General features: G+C 40.7%; 1 protein-coding gene across 6 annotated transcripts in view; it reads left to right on the top strand.

Annotated features, from left to right (window-relative positions):
- Positions 1–571: 571 nt before the first annotated feature.
- Positions 572–17,361, top strand: part of LOC141103577 (torsin-1A-interacting protein 2-like) — a 76,224-nt gene continuing 59,434 nt past the window's right edge. For 2 of the 6 annotated variants that reach the window (XM_073593326.1, XM_073593324.1), the window contains exons 1-5: positions 572–795; positions 4,326–4,379; positions 9,432–9,617; positions 10,108–10,209; positions 14,541–14,600. In XM_073593326.1, the coding sequence (XP_073449427.1) occupies positions 741–795; positions 4,326–4,379; positions 9,432–9,617; positions 10,108–10,209; positions 14,541–14,600 (457 nt within the window). In that variant the 5' untranslated portion in view covers positions 572–740. The remainder of the gene's footprint in view (positions 796–4,325; positions 4,380–9,431; positions 9,618–10,107; positions 10,210–14,540; positions 14,601–17,361) is intronic. The other 4 variants (XM_073593325.1, XM_073593323.1, XM_073593322.1 and 1 more) reach the window with 2 other exon arrangements.

Raw genomic sequence — 17,361 nt, 5'->3', positions numbered from 1 at the left:
CCAGCAAAAAGATTAAAGTCAGCAGCTACACATACTGTAGCTGCTGACTTTTAGTATAATAAACACTTACCTGTTCACGAATCCAGCCATGTCAGCACCCCAGCCAATGTTTCCATTGGCTCTCGGGTGCTGCCGCCGCCATTCGTGGTAAGGGAAACCGGCAGTAAAGTCTTTTGGCTTCACAGCCGGTTCCCTACTGAGCATGTGCGAAGCGCGCTTCGCTTTCTGAATGTCGTGGTGGCGGGGGAAGGAGGAGGGGGCTGAACCTCGTCACAACAAGATCTCTCGGAAGTGGTGATTAGGTTCCTGTCAAAAACAGGTACCCGCTGCTCCCCAAAGGTGTCAAATGCAGCACCGGAAGGGGGGAGGAGGAGGCAGATAAGTGGAGCTTCCAATTTTGGGTAGAATTCCGCTTTAAGTGTTTATCCACCACTTCTAATGTGTGACCCCTGATAATCAAGGCAGGGATATGAAGCTAGATTTTCCAGCCTCCATATACCAGTACACACTGCGGCCACAGGGGGGCGCCCACACCGGCGCACACACAACAGTCACACCCTACATCTTCCTATCACACTTCTCTAAAAAACGAAACCACAAGCCACGCCCACTGTGCGGTGTATCACGAATGAGTGTCCCCCGGAAACCTGTCTTGGCGGAACCCTTGTTTACTAGGAAGTGGCACAGCGTTTTGGAGTTGGTGTATCGGCTGTCTTGGCGGGCAGAGTGAGGAGCTGGAGATGAACACTCGGTCTAAGCTGAGGAGCGGCGGGCAGGAGGCTGTCAGAGACGGGGGTGAGCGGGGTAGAGGGAGGGGACCATGAGAGGAAAGTGAAAGTAGGAGTGTATTCAGCCCTTCCTCCTCATTGCAGACATAGAATGTATTGGGTGTACTGTGGGCAGTGTCAGGATGGGGAAGTGTCATTAACCACTTCAGTACCGGGCTCTTTTACCCCCTTCCTGCCCAGGCCTATTTTCAGCTTTCAGAGCTCTCACACTTATGTTACCATAGTAACATTATACCACTCTGGAGAAGCGATCAGTATTTTTTTTATTCTTATGTTGTTATATGCAAGCATTTTACTGAATGAAATTGATTCATTCAGTTTATTTTGTTCTAATTAGCTGTGATTGGCCAGAGCTAATCACATGGTACAGATGGGCTGTGATTGGTCCCGTCTGTACCATGCGATCACACTGACCGATCACAATTGCATACACTGGATGACTTGAAAGGAAGCCATCCATTGCTTACAACTGTCATGTGACCTGCTGTGATTGGTTACAGAGGTCACATGGTACCGGAAGCTGGCCGATACAGCGATCAGTCATCGGCTCTGTACGGTGGACGCAGCCAGTGACAGATCACGCGGCTGTGGGATGCGATCTGGGAAGACGTCATATGATGTCCGTCCTGATCAATGAGTGGTTCCTGCCAGCGTCCTCTTGTTATAGGCCGGGTGGGAAGCGGTTAAGGGATCGTTCACACCATACATGCATGGGAACTGATGAGAAAAGCACGCAGATTTCAAGTGATTGTAAAGGTTAATATTTTTTTTTTTTCCAAAAAATAACAAACATGTTATACTTACCTGCTATGTGCAAGGGTTTTGCACAGAGCAGCCTTGATCCGCCTCTTCTGGGGTCCCCTGGCGGCGCACCACCTCTTCACCGGGTGCCCCCATGGAGAGCCGCATTCTATGGGGGCACTCATTCGGGCGCGCTCCTGAGTCCTGCTGCTGCGTCCATTGACAGATAGCAGGACTCAGCCCCGCCCCCGTGTCACTGGATTTGATTGACAGCAGTGGGAGCCAATGGCTCCTGCTGGCATCAATCTATCCAATGAGGACCCGAGAGCTGGAGCTGCTAGGCTAATTCTCGTCTCTGGAGCGATAATTGCATTTCCATGTTCTGTGTATGGTGGGAGAACAGATATAGTGAATGCAGGGTCCTAGGTTTAGTAACACTTTAAACCTTAAAGTGGTTGTAAACTCTTACATACAAAGGAAATCCTATTATGGGGGAATTGGCACTGTTCAAGAGTGTTCAACATATATTAAATAAGAAAAGAATAAAAATCAATAAAAATAAATACTCTAGGTAATGTGAACCAAACTGATGTGCTATAAAGTGCAAAGTGCTAGAAAAATATGTGATCTTAGATATATATATAGAATAAATACAATTCATAAAAAATAAACAACGGTGATATTAGTAACATCAAATAACGTCCTGTAAAAAAGCTGAAAAATAGAACAAAAGTCTTCAAGTGAATCCGCAGCAAACCACAGTGGAAAAATGGCAAAGAAAATATAATAAAATGTGATGGGAAATAATCTATGTGTGGATATGATGATAAAAAATCGTGTATAACTGTATCCTGGAAAAAATGAATATAGTCTGTAAAAAAAATTTTTTGTACATTAATCCAAAAATAAACATCCAAAAATATTATTATTGTAGTGATTCATCAGGTGCTCCCCGCACTCACCAGAGCGCCCAACCCCTGTAGGGGTAGTAGGCATGTAGGCTAGGATCCAGCAGCGATGTTCCTTTGTAGTGGATGGCCCTTCACACGGGTGCCGTGATCTTCCCCTTTTCCTCACCACGGAAATCCTCTTAATAATCCCCAGCGATCGACATCCATATAATGTGGGAAAAAAAAGGAGCCTCATAGTGTAAGTCCGAAAACAAAATCTATTGTAGATGATTAAACGTTTTTTAAACTACTTTTAATCATCTACAATAAATTTTGTTTTCGGACTAATGCCTCGTACACACGGTCGGATTTTCCGATGGAAAATGTCCGATCGGAGCGTGTTGTCGGAAATTCCGACTGTGTGTGGGCTCCTTCGGACATTTTCCATCGGATTTTCCGACACACAAAATTGGAGAGCAGGAGATAAAATTTTCCGACAACAAAATCCGTTGTCGGAAATTCCGAACGTCTGTACACAAATCCGACGGACAAAGTGCCACGCATGCTCAGAATAAATAAAGAGATGAAAGCTATTGGCCACTGCCCTGTTTATAGTCCCGACGTACGTGTTTTACGTCACCGCGTTCAGAACGATCAGATTTTCCGATAACTTTGTGTGACCGTGTGTATGCAAGACAAGTTTGAGCCAACATCCGTCGGAAAAAATCCTAGGATTTTGCTGTCGGAATGTCCGAACAAAGTCCGACCGTGTGTACGCCATATTACACTATGAGGCTCCTTTTTTTCCACATTATTTGGATGTCTATCGCTGGGAATTATTAAGAGGATTTCCGTGGTGAGGAAAAGGGGAAGATCACGGCAACCGTGTGAAGGGCCATCCACTACAAAGGAACATCGCTGCTGGATCCTAACCTACATGCCTACTAGCCCTGCAGGGGTTGGGCGCTCTGGTGAGTGCGGGCACGAGTGGGGTTGCAGTTGAAGGCGGGGAGCACCTGATGAATCACTACATTTATAATATTTTTGGATGTTTATTTTTGGATTGATGTACAAAAAATTTTTTACAGACTATATTCATTTTTTCCAGGATACAGTTATACACGATTTTTTATCATCATATCTACACATAGATTTTTTTCCCATCACATTTTATTATATTTTCTTTGCCATTTTTCCACTGTGGTTTGCTGCGGATTCACTTGAAGACTTTGATCTATTTTTCAGCTTTTTTACAGGACGTTATTTGATGTTACTAATATCACCGTTATTTATTTTTTATGAATTGTATTTATTCTATATATATATATATATATATATATATATATATATATATATATATCTAAGATCACATATTTTTCTAGCACTTTGTACTGTATAGCACATCAGTTTGGTTCACATTACCTAGAGTATTTATTTTTATTGATTTTTATTCTTTTCTTATTTAATATATGTTGAACACTCTCGAACAGCGCCAATTCCCCCATAATAGGATTTCCTTTTTTTGAACTTCACTGAGGTGATGCTCTTTGCTGGGAGGGCTGCAGTTCCTTTTTTTTCCTTAGCGCGGAATAATTGGCTTTCAAACTCTTACATATACCCAGTGAAGTGACTAGCCACACGTACACAGAGATGAAACCAATCCTCCTACATAAGTCATACCCGTTTATCTGCAGTCTTCACACCTCTACATCCATTCAAAGTGTACAATTCATAATATTTGTCTGAAAAAAGAGGGCGGAGAGCTGAAGTCACACTATGCAGAGCTCAGTGAGGAGAGCTGTGAGAGCTGATTGGAGGAAAGGGATGTCCCCCCCCCCCCCCCCCCCCCTCCACACAGGAACAGAGCTGAGGCTGTTTAACAAAAATTTTCTTTTTTGTTTTGCAGATAACGAAAATTTTGATTCTTTGATCCGACCATCGATCAAGAGTTCCAAAAGATGTAAATGGCGCTTGAGATTATATAAGAATGATGTTGTCTGGAATGTTGTGGCAGAGCAGTGAGCTATAATGAAATTCAGTTTCTTTCCCTACAAGTTCTTCTGATCTTCTCTATCATTTCTTTTAGTTCATCCAAGATTTTCCCTCTATAGCTGTACTTTTTATTTGTAGATTTCTAACTATGTGTATGTAACACTTGAAGTGTTTATTAACCCCCCCAAACTTATACAGATCCTGGTCCCTTAAAGCAGATTACACAGCACAGTGCTTGTGCTATGTAATCTGCCCCCTTCTAAACTGTAAAAAAAAAAACCCTGAATCTACCTTTTCCTGTATGCCCTCTCTGTACTGACAACGAAAATCAGGGCTGCTCAGCCCTGATCACCGTGGTCAAAGTACGTCCCTCCGTCATACGCAGCCTGCTCTGCTCTCCTCTCTCCTCTCTTCCCCCCTCACCCCACCGCTCCTGCCTGTCAGCTGTGTCTCTGTCTCCACCCCACTCCCACTGCTACTACTATTAAAAATAAAAGCCTACAATGGTCACTGCCAACCCCTCTATTAGTAAATAAATACCGAATTTCAGCTGTTTTCAGGCTGGTCACGTGACTCACGGAGGAGACGAGCAGACGTCAGAGGGAGATCACAACTCCTGCCACAAAAGACATCCATCTGAGCTGTAAAGCGGCCATGTGACCAGCCTGAAGACAGCTGAAATTCGGTATTTAGACTGCTTGTTTTTTAAAACTAAGTACATGGTGCGCTATACCAGCCTGTAATAGAGGCGCTGGCATAGTCTAATGTAAATGGGTTAACAAACCCTTTGAGTATATTAACAAAGCAAATCAGTAAGACTTTTAAAAAAAGGACCTGTATTGACCCATTCAATGTGAGAAACATCCACGCCCTTCTTCATAAACCCCATAGACCGAGCCCAAGCTAGTAAAATGGCAATGTTGGTATTCGACAGAAGTAACTGATGTGTCTGATCTGTTTACCAGCTGGTGGCTCAAGACCTAAGAAAATGTGGGCCCCAAACCTTCACAAATTAAGCCTGCTTTTACATTTTCTTTTATATGTTTAGACATGGTAAAATCTGCATTTTTTTTTTTTTTTTTTTTTTTTGCTATAAATTGCTGTAAACCACCCAAAAGGTATATATTTTTTGAAAGCAGAGATCCTGGAGAATAAAATGGTGGTAGTTACAATTTTTTAAGTTGTACGATATTTGTATAGTTATTTCTCAAGCACGTACTTTTAGGAAATATACACCAAAATTAATTTTAATGCTAAAAAACACAATAATATACCCATTTTTTGTAAAAGATTGGGTTGTGCAGAGTAAATGGATACTAAACATGTCACTTCTTAATTATATCTTTTCATGTGACAACACTGAAGAAATTACACTTTGCTACAATGTAAAGTAGTGAGTGTACAGCTTGTATAACAGTGTAAATTTGCTGTTCCCTCAAAATAACTCAACACACAGCCATTAATGTCTAAACCGCTGGCAACAAAAGTGAGTACACTCACTACTTTACATTGTAGCAAAGTATCGTTTCTTCAGTGTTGTCACATGAAAAGATATAATAAAATATTTACAAAAATGTGAAGAGTGTACTCGCAGAGACCCTGGAGAATAAAATGGGGATCGTTGCAATATTTTATGTCAAACGGTATTTGCGCCGTGTTCTTTCAAACACAATTTTTTGTGAAAAAGACACTTTCATGAATTAAAAAAAAAAAAACTAAACAGTAAAGTTGGCCCAATTTTTTGTATAATGTGAAAGATGGTGTTATGCCGAGTAAATAGATACCTAATATGTCATGCTTTGAAATTGCGCACACTCGTGGAATGACGGCAAACTACAGTACCTAAAAATCTCCATAGGCGGTTACCAGGTTAGAGTTACAGAGGAGGTCTGGTGTTAGAATTATTGCTCTGGCGATCACTACGATACCTCACATGTGTGATTTGAACACAGTTTACATATGCGGGCGCGACTTACGTATGCTCTTGGAGGCGCTTAAAAAAAAAATTTTTTTTAAATATATATATTCATTTATCTCTGTTCCCGGGCCTCCCGCATCGGTTGTTATCCCAAAAGAGCCAACCGCCCGCTCTAAAAAACAGTACCGGGGTGATGCCTGCAGCTGCAGGCATCATCCCGGTATAACCCCTGAAAGCCGAGGCCACATATGTGCGTATGGTCGGCGCTAAGGGGTTAAAATTGCGCACACCTGTGTAATCGCAAAAAAAAAATATGGTACCAAAAATTATCCTTGTGCAATGCACCCTATCTCTTATCCCGGCTAGCGGTCTCCAGAGTGGTGCCAGCAGCACTAAAGAAGAGATCTTCAGGTCAGTGTGAAGTAATACACTGGGCATAATAGTATAGAGCTGCTTTCACACTGATGCACTGTGGTTTATATACACTGTGGGTGCAGTGGAGTGTAACTGCAGCTTTCCTGCGTTTAGCCATAGGCTTCTATTATATCCTGTGGTTTTACCACCCCTACCTTTAGGTGTGAATGAGCACAAGTGCTGCCCCTCTGAAAAGCTATCGGAGTGTGTGTTGATAGGTGGTGAGGAGGTGATATGTTGCCTTCTAACCACCTGATTTAAACCCTTTATTGCCATGCAGTGCAAGCATTTGCGACACAGTAGTCCTGCAATTAAACGTTTAAATCAGGTGTGAGATGGCAACACTGTGACCGGTGATCTTTGACTTCTCCCGTGTTGTTCAGGTAGATCTCCACTTCTCTAAGGTTGCCTACCCCTGAAGGTTATCAGTTTAGAGTTAACTGTGAACTATGGCCCTAGAAATATTATTCTCACACTAACATTTGTGACAATACCTCACGTTGTGTGGCAAAATTGATGTTTACGTGCACGTCCTTGCTCTATGCTGCACCTTTTATATGGTCAGGCGTGAGTGGGGTGCTTTTAAAAAAAAAAAAAAATAGATATATACCTGGATCCTCATTTGGAGATTGCCTTCCATAGGAATGTTGCTGTTATTGTGACACCAGGAAGGGAGCCTTTTGCAGTTGGCTTTTTGATGTTTTCTGCCATGATAGAAGATTTAACATTGTGACCATATCAGGATTTGGAAGCTGCTCATTACCTTTGCAGTTGTTTGTGGCTATGCTGGGGAGATTTCTCCCAGTGCAGCATGGCAGAACTTTTGATCAATTTAGCTTGGAATTGCCATTTCCTGTGTATGGGATTTCTGATGTCCTTTGTGGGACAGCTTTTCTTGGGCTGGTTTCAGACCTACAGGACGGAGACAGACATTTGACTCATTCTGCAGTGCCCTGGTGGGAACAAGCAATGCCTCTTTTGAGATTTCCCAGAACTACTACTTGCTGAATCGACTATAGTGCACCGATCTCTCTGTCAACTAAATGCTACCATGCGAAATGCGTTGGACTGTGTCTCTTTTCTCATACTTTTGGTCCTGAGTGTTTATCATGGTTCATGATTACACATATATGTGATTATTGAGGAAATTGTTCACCTTGTTGTTGGGGCTGTTTACGGGTGTATACAGAGTTTGCTGTTTCATATTTTTGTTACACATGTCTTAAAGAAGACACCTTTATGTATTTAATACATAACTGTCATTATACACATCACTGCGTCAGATATTATTCCAGTAGGATGTTTCAGCATCTATACGTCCCCTTACTCTATTTCTCTTTGTTCTATTTAATCCGGGATATGGTGCTGTATTTCAGCTGATATACGCTATTATTATAACTGTAAAAATGAATAATAAAAGAAAATTAAAGTGCGCGCAAAGTTGAATGCACGCGTCGGTCCTGAACGTACACAAACGGCAATCGTCCTACACATGTGAAGTATTAATGTGAACATCGGATTATTGGATGTAATTCTAGCACCAGACAAGTTGTAACCTGTAAAGCGAGGGTGTCAAACTGGCAGCCCTCCAGCTTGATGCAGCACTACAAGTCACATCATGCCTCTGCCTGTGGGAGTCATGCTAACTGTCAGCCTTGCAATGCCTCATGGTACTTGTAGTTCCGCAACAGCTGGAGAGCCACCAGTTTGACTCCTGTGCTGTAAAGGCTTTTAAAGTGTCGCTTATGAATAGTAAAATTTATATTGTTTGTCGCGGTTGCACGGGTTTGTGCAATTTTAAAGCGTGACATGTTTTGTATTTACTCGTCATCTTTTATATTTTTCCAAAAACGTGGGTTATGTTTAGTGTTTTTTACATTTGCATTTAAAAAAAAAGTGAATTTTTTTCCAAAATAAATTGTGTTAGGAAAACCGCTGCGCAAATACCACACACCAATTTATTCTCTAGGTCCTTTGCATTAAAAAAATGTATATTGTTTGGAGTTGTTAGGTATTTTCTAGCAAAAAATACTAATTGTTGCATGTAAACAAAAAGTGACAGAAAAGGCTTGGTCTTCAAGTGGGTAAGGAAGCTGTGCCACTCTGCCCTCTCAGGGCTGGCTGATGGGTTTTTTAGTTTGAAATATCCTTGACCCTCTGATGCTCGCCTTTCCTGCTCTCCTCTGCCCTGAATGGGCAAAATGAAAGGTTCCCTTGTAAGAAATACTGACTTACTGATACGCAACATCCCTGCACCCCCCTCTCTGATATGCATCATTTATGAACTGTAGGAAAAAAATATGGGCGCCAGTGACTGATAGGGGTGGAGAGCTGCATAAAAGTTTAATGTTATACTGTTAGTCATCTCCTAGAATATTTTACAGTTTGTCAACCTTGTTTCTCTGTGATCAGTTAAAGAGGAACTGAAATCTGGAACCTATGCCCAAAAAAGGCAGAGTACATTTGCAAAAGTTCCCTAATATCATAGTAAAACTTCATGTTTCAAGTTCAGGTCCATTTTTGATAAGCTGAACGATGATTTTTTTTCATTGCTTGCTATATAGTACTGCACTTTCCATATTCATTTACTTTTATATTGACGTCTTTGCTAGGCAGAATCCCAACATTTACTCTCCATTAGCAAAAAAAAAAAACCCAATAAAATGTCTGTTTTTATTTTATTTTCAGTCATCGCTAAAGGAGCTGAAGCCGGCGATGATGACAACAATACAAAAACCATTCAAGACAAGATGACAGGTCTTGGTGAAAACACGAAATTTAAGACTAGTTTAAGTGGTGGTGTATCCAGTGATGGCAGAAATAAGATGAACATTCCCAACTCAAGTAAACCTGCATCAGTCAAAAAGATCATTAGTAAGTTACAGAGTGGTTTCCCTGCTAGTATGTTTAAAGTGGTAGTAAAGTCTAGCTCCCCCCTGCACTGTTAATGTCAGTGTGCTAGTATGCGCTCCAGGCCCTCGTTGACTTAATAAAGCGTCCATTGGATTTTATATCAGATTGGCAAAATAATGCAACACCACCACCACAAGAGTTTTTATTGCTTGGGCGTGTAGTTAAGCAATATGTGTGGCATTGAAATTCAGTCCACAAATTGACACTCACAGCCAAGTAATTTATAAAGACATCAGCACCATCATCTGGGTTGTTTATTAGGACACCATATGTACTGTCAGGGTCCTTGCGCTGTTTTCTGTTTTCTCATAGAGATTTCTATAATTTCCTCTGTGGTTGGTTCACAGAAATTTGGTGTGTTGTTAAAGGGACACTGTACAGTCCATCCGCACCTAAGATTATGCCAAAACATGCTGCATTTTGCCTAATGCTCTAATCTTCTTTATTGTAGAAGAAGAAGATGATTCTACATACAGTGATAATGAAGCGGAGAGCAGTGAAGGAGAATTAGAACCTACCTCTGGCTCCAAAATCAATAAAACTTTATTAAAAGGTTTGTGTTAGTTTGGTATATTAAATGGAGGGGTATGTTTACTTATGGCCTCACCCACAGAAGAGGCCATTTACCGCCACTTTCCACAGCTGAACACTAATTGTTGTTTATGTGCAGATAGTACAATCATAATATTGTACTATCATGATGATTTGTACAGACCATTTTGCCATGTTTAACACCCTGTCCTATTATGTTCTGTATGAGTCTAGATCTCAACTTTTATTTGTCTCAATTCCCTTTACTTGACGCATTTTGTGGTCTGCCACCACTGCTTCAAGGCTGGGTAGTTGAGAATGCGCATAGACATGCACATTGTCATTCCAAATAAATCTATGCATGAGGTGTGACAATTGAATTCCCAGAATACCCATACCTTATTACTATGGTGGTGAGTTACACAGCAATTCACACTTGAGCGTGTTCTAACTTGCACTCACCTGGGTGGCAGACCAATTGACTCAGTCTTTACGGAGTAGTAGAAGAAATAAGTGTGTGCCTTGTGCTATTGATTTAAAATGAGTAACAGGAATTTGGAGCAGCGGACTAACATCAAATTTTGCTTAAAAATTGGCAAAGTGCAAGTGAACCTTTTGCTCTCAACAAGCCTTTGGTGAACATTCCATGAAGAAAATCTAGTGTTTTCTGAATGATATAGGCAGTTTAAGGAGGAGTGGAAAGATGTCCATAATGACAAAAGAAGTGGGCAGCCAAATACGCAAAGGACGGATGCAAATGTGGACGGGTAGCGAATCCTCATATGCTCATATCATATTGAAGATTGAGCATGTGAATGATGGCAGAAGAGTGTAACATGAACAGAGAAACAGTGTGGCAGATTCTAATGGAGGATTAGGAAATGAAGATTTTTGCAAATGTGGCACCTTGAATCTTGACAGAAGATCAGAAAGAACGGCATCTTCCAATTTTATCTGATCTTTGGAAGAATGTAGAGGTGTTTTGATATGGTTATTACCAGTGATGAAAACTGGTGTTTCCAGTATGATCTGTAAACAAAGAATTAACATCGCCGAAAAAAGGCAAACATGCCTCGTTCAAAACCATGCTGGTGTATTTTTTAATCACAACTGAATAGTTCACTACAAGTTCATAGAACATGGTACAATGGTCAGCCAACACTGTTACTCAGAAATTCTGAAAAGGTTAAGGGAATCTGGAGGCAAAGACTGGTACTCTGGCCTAAGCATTCTCCACCATGACAATGCTCTTGCGCATGATGCATTAAGTGTGCGAGTTCCTGGACCGGAAGTCAGTTCTGAAACTTGACCAACCAACTTATTCCCCTGACTTAGTACCCTGCGACTTTTGTCTCTTTCCAAAATGGAAAAAAAAATGCTTTAAAAGGACACAGATTTGATGACATTCCACATATCCAGCACGCCGTGACAGATACTGCGCAGCATTCTGGAAAGCAAATTCCAGGAATATTTCCGGCAGTGGCACAGACGTCTAGAAAAGTGTGTCGCTTCACAAGGGGACTACTTTTGAAGGTGGATTTGGAATGACAAGTTAGATGTTATATATCATATATGTTTATTACAGATTAATCAACTGAATATTTGTATTGGCAACTCTCCAGTCCTGAAGAAGAGGTGGCAGACTACAAAATGGACCAAGTAAAGAGTGTTGTAATTAATAAAATATGGGATCTAAACTTGTACAGAATTCAATCGGATGTTAATATTCCAATATTTCATAAATTTGATGTACAGTAGGGAATGATTTAAGAATGTAATTTTTAGGTACTAAACAACAAATTGTTTTTTACATTCACCATGGGTATGCTGTAAGTCCCCTTATTGTTGCTGGGTCTTTTTTTGTTTTTTTGTTAAGGAATTAAATTTTTTTAACATTTCTGAAATGGCACCTTTTTGAGGAAGTAAGTTGGTTTTGACTTGGATTCCACTTTCCATTCCATTTCATTCTAATACTCCCTGGAAGTGTCAAATCTTTATCTCTAACCCTGCCTGCTCTCTTTTTAATTGGTCCATCACTTTGGTGGACAAACTTGCTGGCTCTAATGTTACAGAAGGGCAGGTACTTTCCACAGCGTTACAGCTTTGTCTGTAATATCAGATTTGCACCACTGGTTGCTTCCCATTTTTAAAAGAAGAGGGGGGGTTGGGACTTTGAGGCATGTGCATATCGGTTGGCAACTAAATTGGCAATTCCATATATAATAATTCGAACACATGATGGTAGAAAGATTGCATCCTGGTGCTCAACGCGTTTCGTGGACTATGTTACCACTTCCTCAGAAGCAGATGCAATATACAAAGATCAGCTCTATAAGCACCACATGATAGTGTGGTCATGGGATCAACTGGGCATGTCTGCCCCAGGAGCTGTGGTGGCAAGGATCGTGACTGCCAAGGCGCATGTATGAGGACCTCATTGTGTATGATATAGCCGTGGTCAGAAAATGGTTAAAAATGTGTCCTGGAGGTGTGGGAGAAGACAGCGTGAAGGGCCTTTCCTTTTCAATGTGCAGCACTGTAATTTTTTGTAAAATGCAATATAGCTACCTGAAGTTTTTCTGTACACAGAATGTGTACAGAATGCCCCCCAGAAACATCATTTCCTGCTTGTGTGATTGGTGCACTGATTTTCTCAGAAGTCTACATTAAAATACAAGTCAGATTTCTGGCATCCCCTGCAACAAAAATTAAATTTTTGGTGAGATACTCCCAATAGGAAATCACGTCTAAAGGGATACAGACCCCGCAATTTTCTCAGAGCCCTGCAAGTGCAGCAGCTGGTTGATAATTATGAAACCACTTCCATTAGATACACTTTCCACATGGGACACAGACAAACGCACAGGGATTTTTTCAGAATAACAAAAGGTAGGAATCTGCAGCAAAGTTTGTTAAAATCGCTGCAATGTACATAGATCACCCAGGGGGGAATGCGTTTGTTTTTTTTCTCAACAAAAGTGGAGTTACTCTTTAAGTCTGCTGTAAAACCCATATCTTTTGGATCTGTGCAGTTCTCACTGGCTCCCCCTGCTGACTTCAGTGTCACTACTATATTGCGTAATAAATGGGTATCCTAAAGAGGAACCAGTGTGAGCTGTAGAGGTCCCAGGAGATTGATGCTCTCAGAACTGATGGTTTCCTGACTTGGTTAATGACTTCTCAGGATCTGAGCAGCGTTCAGTAGCATGGACCTAAGGAAATCTAAGTATTTACCTTCATGTTTTACAGTTCTACCTTTTCTGGCATTTTTTAGTTACACTGTCGCTTAAATTCTGAATATCTGGAACTGAATGGGATTCCTAAAGGGTGTGCAAACTCTAACCATAAACAGGAAGGTTTCTGTAGTCCTTTCCTAGTATGACAGCATTGCTTCTCCATAGATGCAGCATGTTGAGTGAGCATTGTCCTCTTCAAACAGGAAGTGTTTTACTGACAGGATCATCAGATGGCAATAAAGGAACAAAAGCTTAACATTTAATGCAGAAACCACTTCTAAGGCTGGCCATAGATGGAGCAAATTTCTTTCCTATAAACACAGCCAGTGTTGACAGGTGAATCCCTCCCACAGAGCCATTGTGTTCTGGGGGGACGGCTATAACAGCCGCTAGCAATAATCGCATGTAAAATCTGGCAGGATGCTTGTTACCAAGTTAATTGATCGATCAACTTGGATACATTTAGCCTGCTTATACATAGTTTGAATCTTGGCCAGTTCCTGCACAACTGGCCGTGATTTAAACAGTCTATGGCCAGCTTAAGGACTAGTAATCTGCAACATATTACGTTTTCGTTCTTGGGTTTACGTGTTTTCACACAACACAAAGTGTCTGCTCTCAACAATTTGTCCCAAATCCTGTTAGTGTTTTTCTGTCCAGTAAAGTCCCTCTAAGTGGATATAGGCCTGAAAAGTCAACAGGACTTAGGCCTAACATATAGGACTCTCACTGTAGGGGACTTTCCACAATGATTTGGCTAAACAACATTTGACTTGGAGTTTCTAAAAGATATTTGTCAAGAAATGAGATAACTTTGTGCCTAGGCTTCGATGACGGTCACAGGTTCCTACCCAAAAGAAGCCTAAAGCAGCATGTCTGCATTTTTCCGCTCACCTGAAGTTTTTGTTCGTCTGCTACAGTGCATATAAATAAAATAAACAATGACATGTATTGTAAAAACACAAGGAACCGCACTCCAGTGCCGTTTGGAACAGATTGGTGTGAATGAACACTAAGCCAAATTATTTCATGTTGTGAATCATTTAGCTGCAAAACACAGCACTGTGCAGTTATGTATCCCTATTCGCTTTATTATCCTTTTTAATTTCTTGTTCAGATTACGCATACGAGGTACAAGGTGATCCTCATAGACTGTCCAGTCTAAGATCAAGAAAAGGTAACGGATTTGCTCTCTGTATTTAAAGGAGACCGGTGTGTGTATAAGTATATAATGTATATGTATGTGTGTGTGTGTGTGTGTGTGTGTGTGTATGTATGTATGTGTGTGTATGTGTATATATATATATATATATATATATATATATATATATATATATATATATATATATATATATATATATATATATATATATATATATATATATATACACACACACACACATACACAGTGGGGCAAAAAAGTATTTAGTCAGCCACCAATTGTGCAAGTTCTCCCACTTTAAAAAGATGAGAGAGGCCTGTAATTGTCATCATAGGTATACCTCAACTATGAGAGACAAAATGTGGAAACAAATCCAGACAATCACATTGTCTGTCTGATTTTTGAAAGAATTTATTTGCAAATGATGGTGGAAAATAAGTATTTGGTCACCTACAAACAAGCAAGATTTCTGGCTCTCACAGACCTGTATCTTCTTTAAGAGGCTCCTCTGTCCTCCACTCATTTCCTGTATTAATGGCACCTGTTTGAACTTGTTATCAGTAAAAAAAACACCTGTCCATAACCTCAAACAGTCACACTCCAAACTCCACTATGGTGAAGACCAAAGAGCTGTCAAAAGACACCAGAAACAAAATTGTAGATATATATATACACACTATAGTGCAAACATTCTAGGTAGATGTGAAGAAATACCGTAATGTAATAATGCTTCTAGAAATATATATTTTGTTTATTTTTATCAACTTGCAAAGTGAGCAAACTGGAGAAAAATCTAAATCGAATAAATATTTGGTGTGACTACCCTTTGACTTCAAATCGGCATCAATTCTTGCATACCTCAAGAGTTTTGTAGGATTAGAGTCAGGAGTATTATTAACCAATTATAACAAGCAGGTGCAAATGATCATCAATTTTATATGTAGATTGAAATATAGTCATTAACTGAAACAGATGTATAGGAGGTTTAACCACTTCGTGCAAAACAGCGTACCTGTACGTCGGTACTTTGACGCTAAATACCGGGGTTATGGAAGCAGTATTTTGGGAACACCGTGTGTTTCTCTTTAAGATAAAGGTCGTCTCCGCGGTGGGAGAGGTGCCCACCCCCCTTCCGCTGCATTCCGGTCGTCTCTGCCGCTTACCGGACCCGCCAGTAGCATCCTTTCCCATGGATGCCTGGCTCTCGAGTGAGGGGAAGATGGCTCCGCTTGGTTCCATAGCATGGGAGGGCAGAAGCGACGTCTAACGTCACTTCCACCCATAGCTCTTAAAGGAGAAAATATATACCGTATATACTCGAGTATAGGTTGATCCGAATATAAGCCGAGGCCCCTAATTTACCACAAAAAACTGGGAAAACTTATTGACCCGAGTTTAAGCCGAGGGTGAGAAATGCAGCAGCTACTGTAAGTGGAAAAGAGGGTCAACAAAGCCCATCTGCAGCTGCATGCCTCCCTGTGTCCTCTGCATGCCTCCCTGTGTCCTCTGCATGCCTTCTTGTGTCCTCTGCATGCCTACCTGTGCCGATCTGTAGCCACCATTGCCCGGTCAGCGTGTTATAAGAACATTCTGCCGCCATTCCAGTGTTCAAAAGCCGCGCCTCCTCCTCGTCTGTGATAGGCAGAACACTCAATTTCCCAGCAGTCAGTGTTCAGCCTATCACGGACATCCGCTCATCCTCATACCACGGCTTTTGAACACTGGAATGGCCGCCGAATGTTTTTATGATACGCTGGCCGCCATCTGTCTGCATGACACCCTGATCAGGTAGGCAGACGGCGGTGACTCGAGTATAAGCCGAGGGGGGCACTTTCAGCCTAAAAAAAAAAGGGCTGAAAATCTCGGCTCATACTCTAGTATATACGGTACACTTATTTTTTTTTTTTTTTTGCCAAGTGACTTTTTTTTTTAATTTATTTTTTTTATTGCATTTAAAACTCAAAACTGGTAACCTGTAGAAATTTTTAAACATCGCCTATGGAGATTTTTAAGGGTAAAAGTTTGTCATCATTCCACGAGCGGGCGCAATTTTGAAGCATGACATGTTGGGTATCAATTTACTCGGCGTAACATTATCTTTCACAATATAAAAAAAAAAAAATTGGGCTAACTTTACTGTTGTCTTATTTTTTTTAATTCAAAAAAATGTTTTTTTTTTTTTTTTTTCCAAAAAAGTACGCTTGTAAGACTGCTGTGCAATTACGGTGTTGCAACAACCGCCGTTTTATTTTCTAGAGCAGTGGTCATCAACCCTGTCCAAAGGGCCCACTAACAGGCCAGGTTTTATGTATTACCTTGGGGAGATGCAGACTAGAATACTGCAATCACTGAACAGCAAATGATATCTCCTGTGATGTTGTTCAGTTATCTTGCAAACCTGGCCTGTTAGTGGGCCCTGAGGACAGAGTTGATGACCACTGCTCTAGAGTGTTAGAACCCCCAAACATTATATATTTTTTTTCTAAGTAAGTTTCGAGCAAAACTGATTTTAACTTGTAACCACTTCAAGACCAAGCCTATTTCTGACACTTGTATAAAACTTGTTAAAACTACTTAGAAACCCCAAACAGTTAAAAAAGAAATATATAATATTATAATCTCTCTATTTTTTGCAAAGTCTCTAGAGAATAACATGGCGGTCATTGCAATATTTTTATATCACACGGTATTTGCGCAACGGTCTTTCAAATGCAGTTTTTTGGGAAAAAATACGCTTCACTGAATTAAAAAAAAAAAATAAAAATAAACAATGAAG

Source organism: Aquarana catesbeiana, linkage group LG07 (assembly GCF_042186555.1).
Source record: "Aquarana catesbeiana isolate 2022-GZ linkage group LG07, ASM4218655v1, whole genome shotgun sequence".
NCBI lineage: Eukaryota > Metazoa > Chordata > Amphibia > Anura > Ranidae > Aquarana > Aquarana catesbeiana.
The sequence above is the reverse complement of the archived record's forward strand: the minus strand, read 5'-3'. Positions and strand labels throughout refer to the sequence as shown.